Here is a 24,640-nt window from a genome sequence, read left to right as displayed (position 1 = left end):
TGTCTGTAATATCATGCTATTGCTTTTGTAAAGCCTAGCTTAAGCTGAAAACTGACTTCTAGGATTATGGTGGTGGTTGTGGAATATGGAACTAAATAAGGTGATCACCGTATACAAGTCTACTGTTTCATTATTCTGTATGAGCTGTTCATTTTTCCATTTGTATATATGTGTCACAAGGAAATCAAGCCTATATAAGTTGATGCATTTTAATTCTGAGATTTCTTTAATTCAGATTTAGTTGATGTGGGAAATAATCTTCTATGAAATTTTTAGCATTCGTGGAACTTATGCTTTATTACATTTTTGGTATTTATGGAACTTATGGTTTGTTATCACAGTTTTAATGTTTATGGAACTTATACTTTCTAAGTTGTCGGATAGGCCTTCTTGACTGTTTGCTGTTGGTATGAACATGAAGTGTTCATGAGAGTCTACTTTGAAGGGCTCTGCTTTGTATAATGCCACATGATATTTATACGTGCAGGGATGTGTTTTGTTAGTTATTATTAATGTATGACTGGGCTGTGGCCACTTGTGAGACTTTTTTTTTTTGTCATCTTGTAAATTTTTTGAATGATATGTAATTTTGAGTTATATTTCAGTATTATTTGCATTATTATGAATTTATTTTAACTTAGTAGGTTCGAACACCACTGTCGGCAGCCCTGAAAATGGTTTTCCGTGGTTTCCCATTTTCACACCAGGCAAATGTTTGACTTCTTAAAAAATGTTGTGATATTACTGCTAGGAACTAGTAAGTGTTACATGAGTTATTGGTCTTCAATTTTCAATGAAATATGTATTTCATATTTGCATAGTTTAAATTTTTATATACATTTTTCTTTTTGCTGTACCTTACTTATGGCCACGGCCGCTTCCTTCCCACTCCCTTTCCTGTCCTATCGTCGCCGTAAGACCTATCTGTGTTGGTGCGACGTAAAACAATTAGCAAAAAAATTTATTTTAATTGAGTGTGAACATTAAAAGTAATTCTTACTTTGTATGTTCTTCCAGCTCCACCACCTTCGTATGACTCCCTCTTTGGGCGTGTCAGAGAAGCACATAAGTCATCAAAAGGAATGTTTGACTTCTTAAAAAATGTTGTGATATTACTGCTAGGAACAAGTAAGTGTTACATGAGTTATTGATTGGTCTTCAATTTTCAATGAAATATGTATTTCATATTTGCATATTTTAAATTTTTATATACATTTTTCTTTTTTCTGCAGTTGGCTGCACTATTATTTTGGGAGTCACGATTGTTATTCCCATCTGTATGATTGTCATTGGGTCCATTTATTTATATGAATGCCCCCAAGGAGAATATATTCCTATTTATCTTCTAGTAGGTGGTAAGTTGATTATTCTGTGTGTTATGACTCCCCCTGTATATATTCTGATTGCTGTACTGGCGTTAATCTTTAAAATTCTTGTGCAATTTTCAGGAGGATTTGGTGTATTGAAGCAGTTAATTCATCACTCTGCTCGAGTCCGTCAGCGTGAGGAAGAACAAGAGGAAGAACGTATGCGACAATCTCCTACACAGACGCTTATTAATTGCTTCATGCTCGGTTGGTTCATCATTGGTAAGTGTCTGTTCCTATGAAGTAAGTGAAGCATACTTAATTGCGTGCTGAAATGAGACATTCTGTGAGTTGAATATACAGCAATTTTATTTTTGTTGTAGGATCTGTGTGGGTGTATAAAGAATATGAGCCAAACTACGACCCAGCTCGGGGGAAATACTGTAATCGCACACTCTACCTTTTTGCATTTTGGCTTATCACATCAGTGTATATTGTGTTGGGCATGATTACGATGTGTTTGTGCAGCATCAGTATTGCGTCCATTGCATTCCAGCGAGAAGTGTGACCTAGGAGGTTTGTCAGTATCATTTGATAATCCATTTTTTATTGGTGATTTACTGAGTAAGATTACAGTCGATGACATACTCAAAGAAGAAGAAGAAGAAGGAGCAACATAGTTAAGAATTTGCAGTACATCTTCACATGATGATGTATCTTGAATTATTGAGGTGAGTTGGAAAGAGATCAAGGAAAGTCATATGATTATGTGTTTCACAGAATCTAAATACTTGCTATTATTCAGTCTCAGAATTCCTTGTTATGAAGGAAGGGAAGAAAAGGGTGTTTGATTAAGAATTGTTATTCGTTGCGTTTGTTGAATCCAGATGTGTGTGGGTGACATAATGCTCCATATTGAACAATTTTCTGTTAAAGACTGCATGGCCTTTTGTGTAGTTTCTTCATAGATAATGTCGAAGGCTGGGCAGAATTTACAATGTAGTTGATAGGCGACTTTGGTTGAGGGATTATGACTGCCATACGTGTCTTGTAGGTATATGCAAATGAGGTCATGTAGCAGTTATCTCTAGAGAAAGGAGCTGAGGGCTTTTGATGACTGAGAATATTCTTGAAATTTGGTGAGTACCTGAATAAAACATAGTTCTGATGTGAAATGAGCCCTGTATATAGAGTTAGGCAGTTGGTAACTAACTAACAAAGAACAGTTTGATCTGAAGCTGCCAAGAAACACTCACCAACTGATCCTCTTGGATTTTGACATCGTGAGCGGGTTTGTTCAAGGTTCATGCGACTGGTTCTTTACATATTATGCTGTTATTCACATTAATGCTAGTATGAAGTTTTATGGAATTTTGGTGCATGACAGTCATTGCTTATTCCTCTTATTCATTACCAGCTGCTGCTGATGACGTGTCATGTGGCCGGGTGGGAAGTGAATTCGTGCTAAAATTACAGTTGCCTGCACATAGTTCAATATGCTGCTGGTCATTCCAATTGTAACACCAAGAAGGATGTACCCATTTGACCTGATATGTATTTAACTCAGTGAATTGAGGACAGGGAAAAATGTTTATTAAGAAAGTGTATTTTGCTTATTTTAAGGTTATACTCTCAGGTCTGTATAAGAAGTGGGTTTTACACACTGCCTATAACATACCTGTTGTAAGACTGCAGTACTAGTACAATGGAAGATAGAAATTCACTCTCTTTGGGATTTCCATGATCTGGCATGAATCAAAATGATTACATTGTTGGTTGTTGATTCTGTTACTTCTTCTGATAATCTGGGAATCCTGTGTTTTGAGCAGGGTGTGAAGGATTACATCAAGAAACGTGGAGATATCTGAGGCAATGTAATGTAACAGTGATGGAGGACTATTGTCAGTGCTTAAAATGAGGAAGTTATGCAGTAAGGAATTCCTTCCAGCGAGATGGGTAGGATTTTTAAGAATGATGTGTCTCCATTTATTATGGTCCTGGTATGCTTCTTTTCTCTCTAGGGCATCCCGTGTTTCTACTCTCTTCTCTAGGTCTTCTTTTATCTGTTCTAACCACCTTTCCCTTGGGCATCCAATTGGTCTTCGTCCCAGAGCAATCTTTCTAAGATACTTCCTTGGTGTTCGAGTCTCCAGCATCCGCTTAACGTGTTCTAGACGCTTCAGCATTGCAACACTCAGGCTTTCTTCCATAGTCAGGTTGACCTGCAGGTCTCTTCTTATCTGATCATTCCTAATTCTGTCCTTCCTTGTTTTCTATACAGCTAATCTAAGGAACTTCATTTCAACAGCTTGCAGTTGACTTACTTCTCTTTTATGTATGATGCAACTTTCCAGGCTATACATCATGATGGGCAGGAGATAAGTCTTAAACAGGATCTGTTTAGCCCTGAGGAACTCCCTTATCCCACACTATGTTCCGTACTTCATTAAGAATTGTTATTTGTTGTCTTTGTTGAATACAGTTGTGTGTGGGTGACATAATGCTCCATATTTTCTCAAGCATTGTCAAATGTCTTGGTCCATGGGCTGTATTCACATTTGGGGGTAATGCCAGTGCTTGGATTCTGCAACAAGGATATAAATGTAAAACAGTGTAATTCCCCTTGAAAGAAGAAAATCCGTCTTTAATCACGGTTCAATTTTAAAGTTATGTAGGTACATTCAAACCCTGGTTATTGAAACTAATTTGGGCTGGTGTTACCTCAAATTCCAAATACTTGGATTACATGAAAATAAGAACAAATCAAAGGGTAATGCATGAAGAAATGTTTCCCACAAATAAGTTCAACAGTACAGTACATACCTGTGTTAGATATGGGCTAACATTATAAAGTTTAAATGAAATGTGAATTTAAATTTCAAAGAAATTGTCCATAGAAATTAAAATAGAGCCTTGTTTTCAAGAAGCAATATTATGTCATCTAAGAAGCACGGTGTCAGTTGGCGTATCTTCTGCTTGCTGCTCAGTGTAACGGAGTGCCACATCTGGTACTGCCAAACCCCACCTTGCTGTTAGTCATCAGTGATACGGTGTCTTGTGGCACTGTTTTCAGCGCGCTCACTCATCATTTCAACTATTGAAACATTGTTCAGTTCAAACTTTTCATTACTGTTCATCCATTCCAAAACCTGACTTTCGTTTGCATTTACACAACTGGTAAGCTGGGATACATCCTTCTTGGTGTTGCAAGGTGAGGTCATCATCATTTGTACTATTGGTATCTGTTTCTTTGCATAAAATATTGTTCCAAGACTTTCTTAGTATGCCCATCTTTATTTCAGCCCATGAATTGGCCACCCAGTAAACCCTTCTTTTTAACTCCATGATGGTTCCTTCACTTCTCTACTTTGTAGGAGCATCTGAGGTAGACGACGAAAATACTTTTTTTTTCTCAACCATTGTCAAATATCTTGGTCCAGGGGCTGTATTCACATTTGGAGGTAAGACCAGTGCTTGTATTCTGTCTTCCTCATGAGGGAGTAATCTGGCATTGTCAAGTGTTAAGATTGCTTTGGAAGGCAAGCCGTTTTACTGTAGGTAATTTTTGGTCGTGAGAATCTTAAAAGCAATTCTTAAAAACATTTTTATCTATCTAGGCAGATTCTAGGATTACATAATATAACCGGTAGTGCAGATACAGTTATATTTTTTAAAGCTCTAGGCTTAGCAGATTTGCCAGTTAATGTTTATGGTAACCCCTGTGGGTGGGGGATGCAGATGAAGAATATACCCACGGTATCCCCTGCCTGTCGTAAGAGACGACTAAACGGGGCCCCAGGGGCTCTCAACCGGGAGCGTAGTTTGGCGACCACTGTGCCCTTAGCTGAGTCCTGGCATTGCTTCCACTTGTGTCAGGGTCCTCACTTTCATCTATCCTGTCCAACCTCCCTTGGTCAACTCTTGTTCTTTTCTGACCCCGATGGTATTAGAGCATTCCAAGCCCAGGAAGTCTTTCATTTTCACGCCCTTCGTGACCCTTGCCTTCCTTTGTCTGTTACTTCATTTTTCGAAGTGACGGATCCCTTCTTTTTTCTCTATGTCTACCCTCTGTGGGTGGGGATGCAGACGAAGAATACACCCACCGTATCCCCTGCCTGTCGTAAGAGGTGACTAAATGGGGCAACCAAGGGATGATTGGATTAGAACCATAAAACTACTTGTCATTAGTACCATCATGCAGGGAACACCATGGGTCGCCTTTACTTGCAAATAGTACCACTGGTTTTCCGTGGTTTCCCATTTTCACACCAGGCAAATGCTGGGGCTGTACCTTAATTAAGGCCACGGCCGCTTCCTTCCAGCTCCTAGGCCTTTCCTATCCCATCGTCGCCATAAGACCTATCTGTGTAGCAAAAAAAAAAATAGTACCACTATGTTATGTACATAATAGGTTTGTGATTAGTAGCAGCAGAGAGTGGTTCACTGTAGGTTTCCAATACCCGTGATTAGTACCATTGTGAAAAACACCACGTGTCTGGGCGTTGCCTGTGATTAGTACCTGCTATATGAGGAACACCACGGGAATACCGCCACCCATGATTACTACACCTAGGTGAGGAACACCATGGGTTTGCGTCGCCTATCAGTGGTACCATTATGTGAAAAACACCATAGGTCTGCGTTACCTGTGTGACGTACAATACTTGTAATACCATAATGTGTGGAACACTGTGAGTCTACGTTACTTTTGATTAGTACTGCAACGTGGTTCTACTTTACTAGCGATAAGTACCATTATGAGGGGCCGTTGACCTGGATTTTGGACCCATTTAGACAACAAGTATCCTTGATTCAGGATTGTGCTTTAGAAGCAGTTTCTGGGTCGGATCTGCCGATTGTTTTAAATTCATGCCCATCCATTCATTCTTCATCACATTTTTTAATTCTGGTCATTGGATGATTTAAACTTTTAAATTGTCATTACATTTCGTACCATTAGGGGCCGATGACCTAGATCTTAGGCCCCTTTAAACAACAAGCATCATCATCAGTTTATGGTCTCCATTTGTTTTCAATGCTGCAAGAACTGTCAGCCTCGCTTCAGATTTCTTGTGGTCCAGGGCGACTATTTCTTCATCAGACTAGAGTTGTACATGGGGGCATTTTAAAATTTAGGTCAGTTTCATCACGGTATACAATTGATCTGGACTAAGTTTTTCTTCTCCTATAATTTGGTTAAATTTCCCACAATTCTGTAACATTCTCAGAAATCACCGAAAGTTTTGCACCGCAGATTTCAAGTTGCCTTAGTTCATATCTCTTCTTCCACCATTCCAACCATCTTGAATTTGCAGTAAAATAATCCATACCTTCCTTTAACCCTTAGCCCTCTTTTTCTTCTGAACACTCCTGCCTCTCCAGCTCCGTTTAAGAATCTGCTTGCAGAGGGATAACAGAGAGCACAAACATATTGACAGCATATTTATAAAAATTAGTTAAAGCAAACACAAAATAATATAATAGAAGTACAATACGGTATTCAGGTGCAATGTTTAGCATTTTCAAACCTGAAATTATCTCAGTCAGTCACTTTTTGTCTGTGATAGTGCATTATGTGAAACTTCCCAAAACACTCGCCAGGATGTAATCCAGGCTTTTTTCTGCAAGTATTGCTGAAAAAATCCACTCTCGCATCGTAATTTAGGCTTACTCTTCATTGCCATATTTAGGACAATGCCTAAAAATGCTTTGAATTCAGGAAAAGTAACATCTATCCACGACCTCCTAATAGACTCGCGTGAGGGGCGTAACCTTTTGAATGTTTACACTAGCATACCGGTTAGTCTCGCACGTGCAATTTCCGACAATAACTCGTCAGTCAAGAGTAATAATTGGAAAAAGTCAAGTTCATTGAACCTTGCGGTGTTTTATAACCTGACGTACCTGTGAATGAGCTTTTGAAATCCAAGTCAGTGTTACGGTATTTCCTCTATCCATCAGAAGAGGTACCAGCATTGCCATTTAGCATAATTTTCTCATTATCAGGATTTTTATCACTCAACTCACCAACACAATCTCATTCCACAATATCTTCCTCACCACTTAATTGAAAATCACTCCCACTATCGCTGAAATCAACGTCACTTTCACCTAAAAGTCTGGCTATTTCTTTCTCACGCTGCTCGAACGACGCCTTGTTGCTATGCAAATTTGTTTACAAACTCACATGGTCTGCAAAGAATGTGCACAAAGCCTGATTTCAAAGAGATTATAGCTATACATTGCTTCAAATTTTCAGTAGCTTACTGTAGCTTACTGTACCTGTAATTCATGCGCGCGTAACCCGACAAAGGAGTTATATAGGGAAGAAAATCATGTTGGGCATTGCCTGACATAGGATCTATGCGGGATATTCTCGTTGTCGGGCATGGCCCGCCGCGTGAGTGTTAAGGGTTAGCTCATTCCAAAAAAAAACTCTCTTTCTTGCACAATGATCCCTGAATTTGTATCCCCTTTATATCCTTGTTGAGTAAACCCTATGGAAAGGAATTGGAAATATGGAAAGGATCTGGTCATTACATTCATAGATCTAATAAAGGCATATGATAGTGTTCCCAGGGAGAAGGTTTGTGAAAAAGCCTTGATCATAAAGAGCCTGAATAAACAAATTGTAGAAATGGTGAAAGTAATGTACAGTAAGTATGTCCGCAGCATAAAAACTCCAGTTGGAAAGATGTAATGGTTTAGAAATAAAAGTGGACTAAGACAGGGGAGTATGCTGTCACAACTTGTGTTTCTAATGGTTATGGACAAAGTTGTAAAGGAGACAAAGAAAGCCTATACGAATAGGGAATTTGTTGTTATTATTTGCACATGGTATTGTGGTGTGGGGAATGAACAGCAAAGAAGTACAAGAACATCTTGATGCACTGAACAAGAACATTGAAAAGTATGTTATTAAAATAAGTGCAGAGAAAAGCAGGACATTGGTGATATCAAGAGGAGAAAGACGAGGAAAAGCATTGTGAAAATTGGTGGTCGAAACCCTGAAATTGTGGACAGTTTCAAATACCTAGGGAGTGAATAAATGCGGAATACAAGGGTGGTCGTGGAGATTAGCAAGAGGGTACAACAGGGCATTGCATTTTATTAGAGTGCAAGAAACCTTGTCTGGAATAAGGAAGTACCAAGAAAGTGTAAAGTGATAGTGTACAAAATGTACTATGCACCCATAATGACTTACAGCTGAGACCTGGAAAATGACAAGTAGAGAGGAGAGTAGAATACAAGCCAGTGAAATGAAATACCTAAGATGTATGCTAGGGAAGACAAGGAAAGACAGAGTGAGAAACAAAGAATTTACAAAAAGAAGTTGGAATAGGAAACCTGAATGAGAGAACTTATAAGAATAAACTAAGATGGTTTGGACATGTAAAGAGGATGGAGGAGAAAAGAATACCAAAACAGATGATGGAGATGAAGTTTGAGGGAAAGAGAGCAAGAGGGAGACCTAGAACAAGGTGGATCTCTCTTTTCTTTCTCTTTACGTCACACCGACACAGATAGGTCTTACGGTGACGATGGGACAGGAAAGGGCTAGTAGTGGGAAGGAAGCGGCCGTGGCCTTAATTAAGGTGCAGCCCCAGCATTTGCCTGGTGTGAAAATGGGAAACCACGGAAAACCATCTTCAGGGCTGTCGACAGTGGGGTTCGAACCCACTATCTCCCGAATACTGGATACTGGCCACACTTAAGCGACTGCAGCTATCGGGCTTGGTCTAAGTGGATCTGCACAGTTCAAAAACATTAGGGGGACATGTTTTGTAACGTCTGGTATGTGAACGTTAATTTGGTAGATGGGGTTCCATTGGTTGTACAGCATACCTTGAGACCTTAGATACTCAGGGTATGTCAAATCGAAGTTGTACTCCATCTGTAGGCGTAGTCATGCATGAAAATGTCAGGTAACCCCTCAAAACAAAGTGAATAGCGGTGCGTCCGTGTGTCGTTGTGAGGTACACAGACTACTGCGGTCATTTGAGCACCTTGTAAGTAAACCAACACATCACATGAGTCATCTTAACAAGGTTCAAGTCGCAAGGGCCGTCACTTTGATCCAGGAAAGATGGCCTTTTCGTCGTGTTGCTGTGGATCCCAGTGTCTCCGTCAGTTATTCAACGCTTGTGGAATCACTACAGTGAGACAGGCCAGTTCACAAGGAGGGTTGACAAGGTCGTGGACGGATGACAACCCCACAGGATGACAGATATCTGACCATCTGTGTGTTGCGTCGTCGTTCAGCAACTGCCAGAGAACTGCGACAAGACCTCCGGAGGGTCTGACCAGACAGTAAGGAACAGGTTAAGAGAAGTGTCCTGATGACCCAGATGTCCTGTTCGAGTGCCCCGTTTAACGCAGCAACATAGCGCAGCTCACCTTCTGTTTACACGTCAACTGGCAACTTCGCCAGTGGAGGCCTGTGTTGTTCACAGACGAGTCCGGATTTCCCCTGACACAGTGTGATGGACGTCAACGTGTATGGAGATGCCGTGGTGAGCAGTACATGCCAAATGTTGTCCAGGAAGGCGACCGATTCGGACAAGGTTCTGTGATGGTGTGGGGTAGCAACAGTATTGATTGCCGTACGGATCTTGTCGTCATCCGTGGTAATCTTACCGCTGCGGGGTACATCGAGCAGATACTGCTACAGCATGTGTTGGTTGCTGCATACGGTGTTGGCCCTGAATTCGTAGTCATGCACGACAGTGCCAGGGCTCATATGGTGCTCATCACCAGAGCTGTCTTGCAAGAATTGGACATTCAAGAGATGGAATGGCCAGCAGTGAGTCCCGACCTTAATCCCATCGAGCATGTGTGGGATAGGCTTGACAGAAGTGTTCGTGGGCATCCTGTTCTACCACAGACTCTCCAAGACCACGAACAGGCTCTCATTATAGAATGGGACCTGATACCCCAAGGTGACCTCCGTAGACTTATACGGAGGATGCCACGTAGGTGGCAAGCTGTGATAAATGCTCATGGAGGACACACCATACTGAAGCTCTCCATCTGTGATAAAAATCCACCCTGGAGGACTGTTATCACTTTGTTTTTGGACATTTGGACATTTCCGTTTGTGTTCTGAAACTAAACGCGAATCCATCGATGTTCTTTTGTATACTTCAACGGTAAAGAATAAAGGTTTTGTTGGTAATATACCTGGATGTGAGGTATTCTTTTGTGGAGCGTTGCATAGTTCAAAAACATGTTCCCCTAGTTTTTTTGAACTGTGTATTAAGTAAAGAGGAGTGCAAGAAGAAGAAGAAGAAGAAATCTGGACTGGGACAAAATGATGGAAGAGGATGTTAGAAGGAGAGAAGAAAGTGGAGGAGTGCCACAAATGCCCTGACCTGGTAATAACTGCATAAGGGAAAAGGATAAGAATGACGATGATGAGTATGCCATATGAATGGAGCTTTGTTAATTTTTTTCATATCAGATTTCTTCATTGACTTCTCTTCAAGAGACGAAATACCCAAGTACTTAAAACTTCTCAGTTTTATCTCTGTTTCTACACTAATCTCCAATTGTCACTTCACTGACTTCATATTCAGCAGTATGTTTTCTAGAATTATTTTGCCTTTCTCGAGTCTTGTCAAGACTTCCAGTCTCACATTCAAAGGCACAAACTTCCTCTTATCCTTGCCATTCACTATTACAGTTAATACATGCAAACTCACAATAAAGAATGTTAGAAGTAATATACTGGTATCCGACTGCCATTTGCAATAACTATCAGCCTGCCACTTATTTAAATTTGTGACAGCTTTCACTTGGTGAGGGTTATTTTTCTGACAGGAAGTTATAAATCTGACGTGCACACAACCTCAGTTGGTAAAAGGACGAAATAAGAATGACGTGCAGACTCCTCAGAAATCAGCCTAAAGGTACCTGTCAATCTGTAGTAGTGGTGTGGAAGTAGGGTTATTTATGTATGTACATTGGGTACAAAAAACGTCTAGTCCCGCGAGGTCATTGGATCTCCAGCTGACATCAAACCAAGTGGAAAGTATAAAGAGCTGTAACTTCCGCAGCTTTTACATTCATACAGGCATTACACAGTATACACGGTATTCCCTGTAGTAATTCACTGGTTCCGCCTGTCACGAAGGTAATAATTTAACTAAATAACGTGATGCCCTTGCAAATTTTGTTTAAAGAAAGAAATTCAACAGAATATACAGCATTTCACTGGCAAAACAGATAGCAGTCATCGTTTTGTTATAGATTATTGCCGCTCTTCATATTCAAGTGGGGTATTGTATTTTTGGCTACAGTTGAGAAAAAAGTTTGCAGTTTAATTGTAAATAATAATAATAATAATAATCAGCTGATTCCTGTATTCCAATAACTTACCATATAATCTCGAATACCACCCGCCACCGAATAAGACCTTATTTTGAAAGAACAAAATTATTTGCAATCTTTACTAACACACATCAAATGATTAGAAAATACAAATAAAAGTAAACAAACATTTCCAGAACGATATCCAACGAGTTCATTCATCATCATCATCATCACATACCTGCCAACTTTCAAAAAGAGAAATCTGGAAGATCCTAAAGTGGAAAGTTTTTAACACACCCATGCTTCGCAAAAATCTTGAGACATAATGAAAAAGGACGGCAAGGGGGGAGATTAGAAACAATACTAATACAAGTCAAATATATGTTATGATCACTCCTGAAATTAAATACTTGCACAAGGTTACATCTTCATGAGTGCTTGTCTGTTTCCACTTAACACTGGGAACACTTTCCATGATCGTATAACACTAGGAAATTAAGCAGAATATGCCTTCCTAAAAGACTGATAATATGGTTTCTTAGTTGAACTCATTACGAACACTACTAAAAATACTAAATTGCTTACAAATTCGTCACGCAATTCCATGAGTTTCAGAATTAAAGCCAGTGTTACTCACACCCACACACAGACAAAGCCTTTCACAGCTGCTACAAAGCATGACACATTACTACAGTTGTTATATATAAATTCACAGCCTGCTACTTTTCACGGATATCTTTTCTTCAAAATCACAGCCTGCTACTTGTTTGGGAACATCTCAGTGAATGAAGTAGCAGTTGATTACAAGATATTAGAATCATTCCGTATTGACGGTTTTCACTTTACAAAGGTGAAAAATGATAGTATCCTCCTAATTCAATACAATAAATATTCCGTCATTAGACGGAGTAAACAAATAAATATTCAGTCATTAGACGGAGTAAACAAATTGTATTGAATTAGGAGGATACTCTCATTTTTCACCTTTGTAAAGTAGCAGTTGATGTCGAACAGGTCACAAAAGAACGGTGATAATCGATACATTTACCGGTCGAATTTCAAACACTGCATCTCGTTATTACCAGTTACTGTCGAAAGTCAAACAAATCCGATTTGACCGCAGAAAGCGAAACCAAGTGTGGATATTCAAAATCCACACAGTAACGTCGTTCATCCATACAACCGTAAAACACACGCAACATCCGTACATTTTACGGAAAAACCTGAATACTTGGCAGATATGCCATAAGTACCAACTTAGGAACTTTCATCACCATCACCTTCCCACAAAATGTCATCATCGCTGCCATCCATAATGTTAGAAATGCTACATTTCCTGAAGCTCTTCCGTATGAGGTGTCCAGGGATACGATTCCATGCCATCAAAATCCAATCATGAATACACAACTCATCAATATCGTATTTCCTACCGGCGGCACGATTTCCAATAATTTCGGCTTCCCGAACTACTTTCAGTTTCTCACTCGCAGTAAAAGATCGCAAACACTTTGTGGAATTCATGTTGATACTCTGAGAACGTGTGTGAGACTGACGCCAAGCGTGGAAGTAGCGTGTACTGAGAGCAGAGAGGGCATTGTTGCCAAGCCGCGCCGGCGGTGATGCCCAATTTACGCGCATTCGGAAAAATAAATTTCTCAAAATTGTAAATAAGACCTGCACTCAATTTTGGAAGCGATATTTTCGAAAAAACAGTGCGGGTGGTATTCGAGATTATACAGTATTTGTAATTCTGAGTTGGTATTTCAAGTCTCTGGTGTATTGTATACTGTATACACTCTAATCTTTCAGCATTTTTAATTCCAGTTTTAATTTCTTTTAGCTTATAGGAATAAAAAAAAACTTTCTAATGAGGATTTAGTTTTAAACACATTTCTGCTCTTTCAGTTAACCAGTTGTAATTAGGATATGTCTCAACACAGTTCAGAATAATTGTACTGTAGTTATTTTATTAGATATTATTGTGCTAACTTTATTATTACATAATATTTGTGTGTAGGGTGAAAATCTCTACCGAGCTCGACAGCTGCTGTCGCTTAAGTGCGGCCAGTATCCAGTAATCGGGAGATAGTGGGTTCGAGCCCCACTGTCAGCAGCCCTGAAGATGGTTTTCCGTGGTTTCCCATTTTCACTCCAGGCTGTACCTTAATTGAGGCCACGGCCTCTTCCTTCCAATTTCTAGGCCTTTCCTATCCCATCGTCGCCATAAGACCTATCTGTGTCGGTGCAACATAAAGCAAATAGCAAAGTAAAAAATCTCTAGGAATTTAGATCTTAACAAAATTCTATTGTTTCAGTTAGCCTGTCATAATTAAAATAGTTTAATTCCAGTTTAGAATTGAGGTGTAACTTTTTTATTGGATAGTATCTTGCTTCCCTTTCCTGTTTGAAAGTAGTAGTAGTAGTAGTAGTAGTAGTAGTAGTAGACATGATACTGTATAGGTTTTTGGGCTTATGCCGTGTCAAGAAAATAAGGTGAAATTCTTGACACGGCATAAGCCCAAAACCCTATACAGTATCATGTCTATAAGTACGGGCTGTGAAAGCATCAATGGCAACAATAATAATATTAATAATATCATCTGTATGTACAATATATGTAAGTATTTATCAATCGGTCATCAGTGATCTGCATTTAGGGCTGTACCCAGGTGGCAGATTCCCTATCAGTTGTTTTCCTAGTTTTTTCTTAAAAGTTTTCAAAGAACTTAAATTTATCAAACATTTTCCTTTGTAATTTTTTCCAATCCCTTACACCTCATCTTATAAAAATATATTTGCCCCAATTTGTCTGCTTGAATTCCAACTTTATCTTCATATTATGATCTTTCCTACTTTTAAAAGCTCTGCTCAAGTTTATTCACCTACTAATGTCATTCCACGCCACCACTCTACTGACAGCTCGGAACATACCACTTAGTCAGTATCTTGTCACCTTGCTCCCAAGTCTTCCCAGCCCAAAAGTTTGCAACATTTTTGTAACAATACCCCTTTCTTGGAAATCACCCAGAACAAATTGTGCTGCTTCCAATTCTCGTATCAAGTTGTCCTGGTGTGTGTCCCATATACTGGACCACGAACCTGCTACGCAGGCATAGCAGGGGGAGAGGTGATACTCCCACGTGGTGTGTCCCAGGTGGTGGATAGGAGGGTCCTAACCGGCTTGCCAGCGGACTTGAGGGAAATAAAATACCTCTCGCGGACCAAACACACTACCAACTGCGGGTGGGGGACGCACATGTAGAATACACCCGCGGTATCCCCTGCCTGTCGTAAGAGTCGACTACAAGGGGCGACCAAGGGATGATTGAATTAGAACCATGAAACTACTCTTGATTCGTACCATCATGCGGGGAACACCATGGGTTGCATGTACTTGCGAGTAGTATCATTAAATTGGTACGAAATAGGTTGTGATTAGTTGCAGTAAAAAGCCTGGCCTGGTGGATTCCAGTACCCGTGCATTGTACCCATGTGGGCAACACCGCGGGTCTGGATGTAGCCTGTGAGTTGTACCGCTAAATGAGCGGCACCGTGGGTCAGCGTTGCCTGTGATTGGTACCCACTATGTGAGGAACACCATGGGAATACCGGCGCCCGTGACTAGTACACCTAGGTGAGGAACCTTACCAGTTTGCGTTGGCTATGAGTGGTGCCATTGTGTGAGAAACACCATAGGTCTGCGTTCCCTGTACGAATTGCAATACTTGTGAGTAGTACCATCTTGTGTGGACCACCGTGAGTCTTCCCTACTTTTGATCAGTACCCCAAAATGACAAATACCATGGTTCTACTTTACTCGCGACATGTACCATTCTGTGGGGCCTTACACGTGAATTTAGCACCCCTTCAGACATCAAGCATCATTGTGCTTTATAAATGGTCCCTTGGTCAGTAATACTCTAATTAACTACCTTCTTTTTGAGTCTGATCCACTGTTTGTTTTTTGTAGGGTTCATGTCCATCCATTCATTCTTCATGACATTTTTAATTTTATTTTGGTCAGTGGATGAATTTGAATTTTTTGTTATTTCATTTTGTACCATTAGGGGCCGATGACCTCGATGTTAGGCCCCTTTAAACAACAATCATCATCATCAACCATATACTGGAACTATACTCTGATTGGGGTCTTACCAGAGACCAATACCCACCCCCCTCTGTACATTCAACTACAACCCCTCCTAAATACTCTCATAACCATTTGAATAGATCTGTAATCTTTCCTAACAACACTGTACAGGGCAAGATGGCCATGCGGCTAGGGGTGTCCAGCTTTGAGCTTGTATTTGGGAGATAGCGAGTTCAAATCCCACTGTCGGCAGCCCTGAAGATGGTTTACTGTGGTTTCCTATTTTCTTACCAGGCAAATGCTGAGGCTGTACATTAACACATTGAGGTTTTGCTCACTTTCATACATTTTAATCCTCCAGACTGGCCAATTTTCACTCATTTTGGATTTAAAAATTAAATATTAGTTTTGAACTTACATAAATTTGAATTTCACTATATTTGAGTTCATACTTTTATACTTCATATGTGTAAAAACTGTAATACAATTGACACATCCCTTACCATGGAAATAGTGGATTGAAATGAGTAGGTTTTTCATTTTATTAAAAAGTTCAATGTATACTGAACGCTGAAAGGCATAACAGTCTATAATGATAATGTATGATAATGTTCAATGTATAACCTTAACGTATAAAATATGGGTGGTATCAAGTTTCTTTGGTGTTTTAGGCCATTCAGAATTGTTCGTACAAGAGATAAATCTACGTAATAGTTGGTACATAAATATTATGTGTGATCTGTTCGATATGTTCAGTTGGTATAAATCACTGTTGATGTCAATGTTCACACGTGGCCACTATTACATGCACACTGTCGAGTCGACACAGCTCTGACACGATTTGAAAGGAGGAATGTGATGGGTAGAGATGTAGTTTGCTGCCATCTGTAATTTTTTTCTTCTTTTTTTCCCGAGAACTAAATGGACCAAATCTTACACTGCAGTGCCGATCAACGCACATAGTACGTTTGTTTGTTTCGTACCAATGATGAAAACCAGAGTACATACAACATGCGGGCATCGTTCGCCACCATAAATGACACAGCCCTTACAGCCTTCATCCTCAATGTGTCAATTAAGGCCACGGTTGTTAACTTCCAACTCCTAGTCCTTCCCCATCGCATCGTCGCTATAGACCCAACTGTGTCGGTGCGACTTAAAGCAACCCCAATGAAGATCATTCCTCAGTATTAACACCACAGTGTTCCCCATGAGGTACTATCACCCTGTCAAGAAAGTAATCAAAACTCAGAGAACTTTTCCTCTTCGTGAAACTTATAACTCTGCAGTCGCTTAAGTGCGGCCAGTATCCAGTATTCGGGAGATAGTGGGTTCGAACCCCACTGTCGGCAGCCCTGAAGATGGTTTTCCGTGGTTTCCCATTTTCACACCAGGCAAATGCTGGGGCATATATAAGGCCAAGGACGCTTCCTTTCCATTCCTAGGCCTTTCCTGTCCCTTCATCGCCATAAGACATATCTGTGTCGGTGCGAAGTAAAACAAATAGCAAAAAAAAAAAAGAAAAAAAGAAACTTGCAACCTGACTTTTTATCCAGTTTACCATCATACCATTGCCCGCTGTCCATCTCAACATTGTCTAGGTCCCCCTGCAGCTGTTCACAATCCTGCAACTCATTTACTGCTCTATACAGTATAATATCATCCACAGATAGCCTTATTTGTGATTCCAGTTCTTTACTCATATAATTTATATAAGACAACATAAACGTCCAATAATACTGCACTGTGGGACCGCCCTCTTAATCATTACAAGATCAGATAACACTTCACCTCATCTAATTATGAGAGTTCTATTTTCTAGAAATTTAGCCAGCCACTCTTGTCTAGTCCAATAGCCCTCATTTTCAAAGTAATCTCCCATGATCTTCCCCATCAAGAGCCTTGGATGGTTCAATAGTGATACAGTCCATTTCACCTCTGAATCTAAAATATCTGCAATATCTTGTTGGAATCCTTCAAGTTGAGCTTCATTGGAGTAACCTTTCTTAAACCCGAAATGCCTTCTATCGAACCAGTTAGTAATTTTTGCAAACATCTCTGAAATAATCAAGAAAGGATGCTCTCTCAGAGCTTACAAACAACAAACGTCAGCCTGACTGGTCTGTATTTATCCACATTATCTTCTTCACCCTTTCCCTTGTTTACTGGGGCTACTATTGCAACTCTCCATTTGGCACTGCTCCTTCATTCAAACAGTAATCAAATAACAGACGTGCCAAGTCTCCCGATTTTTCATCGTTCCTCCCGATCGCCGGATCCGATCTCCCGATTTTCACAGCAATATCCATCATTTTCGTATTATTTTAAACTCTCACGGATTTCCTCGTTCTATCGATATATGGCTGAGTATGGCTGGTCGATAGTAGTTCTAATAATGATACCAGATGGCAGTACGGGGCACGGTGGCCAGTCATGTGCTGCTCCTTGGTCTATAATACAGTCATTCTCTTTGCAAGCGAGTCAAGCGAGTAACATTCTCTTTGGAGTAACCTAACCTCAGAAGTAGCACACCATAGTTGTTTTACCCGTAGAAGTGCTCGTGTTGTGCCTTAATATTTGTTTTGGCCAAAATATCAAAAAAGAAATATGATGCAGTGTTTAAAAGTGCTTATAGGGAAGAGTTTCCGTGTTTGAATGAATCCAGAAAGGGACCAACGTTCACATTCTGTACTATATGTAAGTGTGAATTTTCAGTTGCACATGGCGGGAAATGCGATATACTCAAGCATATGCAAACGAAAAAACATAAGGAGAGTGTCCAGTGTGTAGAAAGAAACCAGAAACTGAACAATTCATGTAAAAACCAAGATGTAAATCCTGTGACGAATGCGGAGGCGTTATTTACTTCATTTATAGTAGAACATAACCTGCCTGTAAATTGTGCTGATCACGCCGGACCTTTGTTCAATCAATCAGTCAATACTGATCTGAATTTAGGGCAGTCGCCCAGGTGACAGATTCCCTATCTGTTTTCCTAGCCTTTTCCTAAATGATTTCAAAGAAATTGGAAATTTATTGAACGTCTCCCTGGGTAAGTTATTCCAATCCATAACTCCCCTTCCTATAAATGAATATTTGCCCCAATTTGTCCTCTTGAATTCCAACTTTATCTTCATATTGTGATCTTTCCTACTTTTATAAACGCCACTCAAACTTATTCATCTACTAATGTCATTCCACACCATCTCTCCGCTGACAGCTCGGAACATACCACTTATTACATGTTATAAACCTCATTTTAGGTCCGTATTGAAAACTTAACAGTTCAACAATAATAAAGGTGTTTTAATTTGTTCCACCTATTCAATACTTATATAAGTATTGGTCCCTTTCTGGATTCATTCAAACACGGAAACTCTTCCCTATAAGCACTTTTAAACACTGCATCATATTTCTTTTTTGACATTTTGGCCAAAACAAATATTAAGGCACAACACGAGCACTTCTATGGGTAAAACAACTATGGTGTGCTACTTCTGAGGTTAGGTTACTCCAAAGAGAATGTTACTTGCTTGACTCGCTTGCAAAGAGAATGACTGTGTTATAGACCAAGGAGCAGCACATGACTGGCCACCGTGCCCTGTACTGCCATCTGGTATCATTATTAGAACTACTATCGACCAGCCATACTCAGCAATATAAGTATTGAATAGGTGGAACAAATTAAAACATCTTTATTATTGTTGAACATACCACTTAATTGAGCAGCTCTTCTTCTTTCTCTCAATTCCTCCCAACCCAAACTTTGCAACATTTTTGTAACGCTACTCTTTTGTCGGAGATCACCCAGAACAAATCGAGCTGCTTTTCTTTGGATTTTTTCCAGTTCTTGAATCAGGTAATCCTGGTGAGGGTCCCATACACTGGAACCATACTCTAGTTGGGGTTTTACCTGAGACTTATATGCCCTCTCTTTTACATCCTTACTACAACCCCTAAACACCCTCATAACCATGTGCAGAGATCTGTACCCTTTATTTACAATCTCATTTATGTGATTACCCCAATGAAGATCTTTCCTTATATTAACACCTAGATACTTACAATGATCCCCAAAAGGAACTTTCACCCCATCAACGCAGTAATTAAAACTGAGAGGACTCTTCCTATTTGTGAAACTCACAACCTGACTCTTAACCCCGTTTATCAACATACCATTCATTGCCTGCTGTCCGTCTCACAACATTTTCGAGGTCACGCTGCAGTTGTTCACAATCTTGTAACTTATTTATTACTCTATAGAGAATAACATCATCCGCAAAAAGCCTTACCTCCAATTCCACTCCTTTACTCATATCATTTATATATATGAAAACATAAAGGTCCGATAATACTGCCTTGAGGAATTCCCCTCTTAATTATTACAGGGTCAGATAAAGCTTCACCTACTCTAATTCTCTGAGATCTATTTTCTAGAAATATAGCATCCCATTCAGTCACTCTTTTGTCTAGTCCAATTGCACTCATTTTTGCCAGTAGTCTCCCATGATCCACCCTATCAAATGCTTCAGACAGGTCAATTGCGATACAGTCCATTTGACCTCCGGAATTCAAGATATCTGCTATATCTTGCTGGAATCCTACAAGTTGAGCTTCAGTGGAATAACCTTTCCTAAAACCGAACTGCCTTCTATCGAATCAGTTATTAATTTCACAAACATGACTAATATAATCAGAAAGAATGCCTTCCCAAAGCTTACATACAATGCATGTCAAACTTACTGGCCTGTAATTTTCAGCTTCATGTCTATCACCCTTTCCTTTATACACAGGGCTTACTATAGCAACTCTCCATTCATCTGGTATAGCTCCTCTGACCAAACAATAATCAAATAAGTACTTCAGATATGGTACTATATCCCAACCCGTTGTCTTTAGTATATCCCCAGAAATCTGATCAATTCCAGCCGCTTTTCTAGATTTCAACTTTTGTATCTTATTGTAAATGTCATTGTTATCATATGTAAATTTTAATACTTCTTTGGCTTTAGTCTCCTCCACTATCTGGACATTATCCTTGTAACCAACAATCTTTACATACTGCTGACTGAATACTTCTGCCTTTTGAAGATCCTCGCATACACACTCTCCTTGTTCATTAATTATTCCTGGAATGTCCTTCTTGGAACCTGTTTCTGCCTTAAAATACCTATACATACCCTTCCATTTTTCACTAAAATTTGCATGACTGCCAATTATGCTTGCCATCATGTTATCCTTAGCTGCCTTCTTTGCTAGATTCAATTTTCTAGTAAGTTCCTTCAATTTCTCCTTACTTCCACAGCCATTTCTAACTATTTCTTTCCAGTCTGCACCTCCTTCTTAGTCTCTTTATTTCTCTATTATTATAAGGTGGGTCTTTACCATTCCTTACCACCCTTAATGGTACAAACCTGTATTCGCATTCCTCAACAATTTCTTTAAACCCATCCCAGAGTCTGTTTACATTTTTATTTACCGTTTTCCACCGATCATAGTTATTTTTTATAAACTGCCTCAGCCTGCTTTATCAGCCATATGGTACTGCCTAATAGTCCTACTCTTAAGACCTTCCTTTCTATCACATTTATTTTTAACGACGACAAAAACAGCTTCATGATCACTAATACCATCTATTACTTCAGTTTCCCTATAGAGCTCATCTGGTTTTATCAGCACCACATCCAGGATATTTTTCCCTCTGGTTGGTTCCATCACTTTCTGAATCAGCTGTCCTTCCCATATTAACTTATTTGCCATTTGTTGGCCATGCTTCCTGTCGTTCGCATTTCCTTCCCAATTGACATCTGGCAAATTCAGATCAACTGCTACAATCACATTTCTTTCCATGTCGTTTCCCACATGGCCAACTATCCTATCAAATAATTCCGAATCCGCGTCAGTGCTACCCTTTCCCGGTCTGTACACTCCAAATATATCAAGTTGCCTATTATCTTTAGAAATGAGCCTTACGCCTAGAATTTCATGTGTCTCATCTTTAACTTTTTCGTAGCTTACAAATCCTTCTTTCACCAGAATGAATACTCCCCCTCCCACCATTCCTATCCTGTCTCTATGATACACACTCCAGTGCCGTGAGAAAATTTCTGCATCCATTATATCATTTCTCAGCCATGATTCAACTCCTGTTACAATACCTGGTAAATATATATCTATTAAATTACTTAATTCTATTCCTTTCTTTACAATACTTCTACAGTTCAACACTAACAATTTTATGTCATCCATACTTGATTTCCAGTTCCCTGTTCCCTTATCACCGCTCCCTAGGCCACCCCGTTTCCACTAATAACAATCTCCGCTTTATTAAACTTCATCCGTGCTGCATTTACCAGATCCCACACATCTCCAACTATGTTGGTACTTATATCAGCTTGCCTTACGTTGTTGGTACCAACGTGAAACACTACCACCTTCTCCTTCCGCTCCTCCCTCTCTTCTACTTTCCTCAACATCTGCCTCAACCTAATTCCTGGATAACATTCTACCCTGGTTCTCTTTCCTCCACACACTTTCCCCACGCGTCTAACGATGGAATCCCCCATGACCAGAGCCTCAACCCTACCCACCTCATTTGATCCCCTCCCCTCCTGGTCAGCCCTATCTTTCCTGATAGCTGCAGAAGCTACTTCCTCCTCCCTTTTCTCCTTCCCATGACCCTGTTCCACCTATATTTTCCTATCCTCTACTCCTTTCCTACCTTTTCCCTTCCTCCTACTTCCACACATCTCAGCAACAGTTCCCTGTCCCTGTCCCTGTACCGATTTCGCACAGACACCTGTCCTGAATTCTGATCCTGAATAGAGCCCTTAGCCTGCAATCTCCTTCCCCTTAGAACATTAGACCACCTCTCTTCTACAACTCCCTCATTTCCTTCCCCTCCCTCTTGTACACCTACTGTAACCTGTACATTGTTTGAGGGAGTCCTATCTTCCTTCCTGTCTTCTGTGAGAATCCTCAAACTCTCCAACTCCTCCCTCATACCCCTCAGTGCCTCGCCACACCCACAGTTCGTACACTCGCGCTCCTTAGCCATTCTTTACGAAAAAAAATTAAAATAAGAATAAAATAACTTATTTGCAAAAAATAAATGAACGGAGGGATGTATTGTCTGGGATAGTACTCAAAGATCACACTACAATAAGTTAATTAATATACTACTACACTACAATACTACTTAGTTGTACTCTATTTTTTATCCTACTACCCCTAACAGGATAAAAACTGCTGTTAATTACTGAATATCAAAAGTAATACACAAGAACTACACAATTCCAAACTGCAATTAAGCCTATCCTAATTACAACATAATTTTAGTAAGAGTTTCTACGGATACCTCTACTACACCAGTGCTACACAAATATTTTACAATATTAAAATAAGCACACTAAATTCTAATAGGATATTACTTGTATACTACTCTACAGTACACTACAGTAATTTTTAAACTACTTTCAGACGTATCCTAATTACGATACTGGTACCTTATGTCACTACTAAGCACAAACAGAAATGAAATTTGGAAGAACTACTGTACTCAAAGATTACCAACAAAGCTAAATGCTTAGACAAATTATTATTTATACTATGCTCTAATAGATACGCACGTAAGATAACACACGAATATAGCAGGCAAGATACGGCACTATCTAAATGTACTGTATCTATACTACAATGTATCTACACTACAATTTTCAGCTGAAGTGTGGTTATATGAACTTTTACCCCTGGTGGATTAGTATTATTTTCCCTACTACGTGGGACGGAGAATGAAAGTGTCCTTAAATGCTGAGAATAAGAGGTTGTCTACTATAATTTCTACCAAAACCACGCCGGGGGTTTGAAGTGCAATATTATTGGGATATAGGAATTTGATTAATAACTTTTACTCGATGAATAATTGAAGGTGGAAAGTACAAAGTATGCAGGGAACTAAGACTACAAATTATCGGAATAATGAATCAGCTGACTTTGTATTTATTTACACTACTATCATGTGCATGTAGCAACAATCGTCAACAATCCAAAAGACTGTTAAGTACCGTAATTATCCAGTGAAATTACTGTGAATTCTCTTTAACTTCTCTTTAAATCGATGTTTACAGGCTTATCGTGTTATTTAATGTTATAAATTATTACCTTCGTGATAGTTTGAACGGATATCTGTACGAAATATCAGAAAAATAGCGGCGGAAATTACAATGAGTTACAACTCCTTATAATAATCTGCCTTTGTAAGTATAGTACCAACAAACCTACAGATATTTAAAAATATTGTTTTAATAGTTAATATTATTACCTATAGTATTTCCTAAACCTAAATTCGAAACAAAGTACACCTAGCTAGCCTGCTTAACCTAGAAAACGTAATCTACTGAGCACCAAATGTATTACTTGTTATAAAATTCAAATAAATAACACTACTCCCAATTTCTCACACACACAAAATTTAAATTATTTCAGTAGGTTTTAACTACTTTTTCACTACAATAATGCAACAGCTCTCTCAATAGCCAACTGTTCACAAGCGCATCCAGCAATGCCAAAATGTTTCCTGATTCGGAAATCACTAAACGATATGGGTGTGCTAGAACGAAAACAGCGGCTATCATTACAGAAATGTGCACGGAAGAAAGGGCGAAAATTGTATCATATTTGCAGGTGAATGCATTTTCTGTTGCTACTGATGGTAGCAATAAAAGTGACTTGAAGATATATCCCATTGTTGTAACATTTTTTAGGCCTGAACTCAATGAAATTCAGAGTTGTCTACTCTCTGTGCCTGATTTAGAAGGGGATGCTACTGGAGCTAATATTGCCAATCTTTTGCTCTCAACTTTTCTGGAATTCTGCATTCCATTAAAAAACTGCCTAGCTCTTGGTGCTGATAATGCTCCAGTAATAGTAGGAT

At 39.4% G+C, this 24,640-nt stretch overlaps 1 protein-coding gene across 2 annotated transcripts in view; it reads left to right on the top strand.

Annotated features, from left to right (window-relative positions):
• The window catches only part of LOC136864472 (transmembrane protein 272), a 95,772-nt gene that overhangs the window by 34,010 nt on the left and 37,122 nt on the right, over positions 1-24,640 (top strand). The window contains exons 3-6 of one of the 2 annotated variants that reach the window (XR_010859316.2): positions 1,018-1,128; positions 1,233-1,355; positions 1,449-1,589; positions 1,691-2,038. Coding sequence is in view for 1 of the 2 variants with exons in the window: in XM_067141490.2 (XP_066997591.1) it covers positions 1,018-1,128; positions 1,233-1,355; positions 1,449-1,589; positions 1,691-1,875 (560 nt within the window). In the remaining variant the exon portion in view is untranslated. The remainder of the gene's footprint in view (positions 1-1,017; positions 1,129-1,232; positions 1,356-1,448; positions 1,590-1,690; positions 2,039-24,640) is intronic. The other variant, XM_067141490.2, reaches the window with a different exon arrangement.

This window comes from Anabrus simplex, chromosome 2 (genome assembly GCF_040414725.1).
Source record: "Anabrus simplex isolate iqAnaSimp1 chromosome 2, ASM4041472v1, whole genome shotgun sequence".
Classification (NCBI taxonomy): Eukaryota; Metazoa; Arthropoda; class Insecta; order Orthoptera; family Tettigoniidae; genus Anabrus; species Anabrus simplex.
The sequence above is the reverse complement of the archived record's forward strand: the minus strand, read 5'-3'. Positions and strand labels throughout refer to the sequence as shown.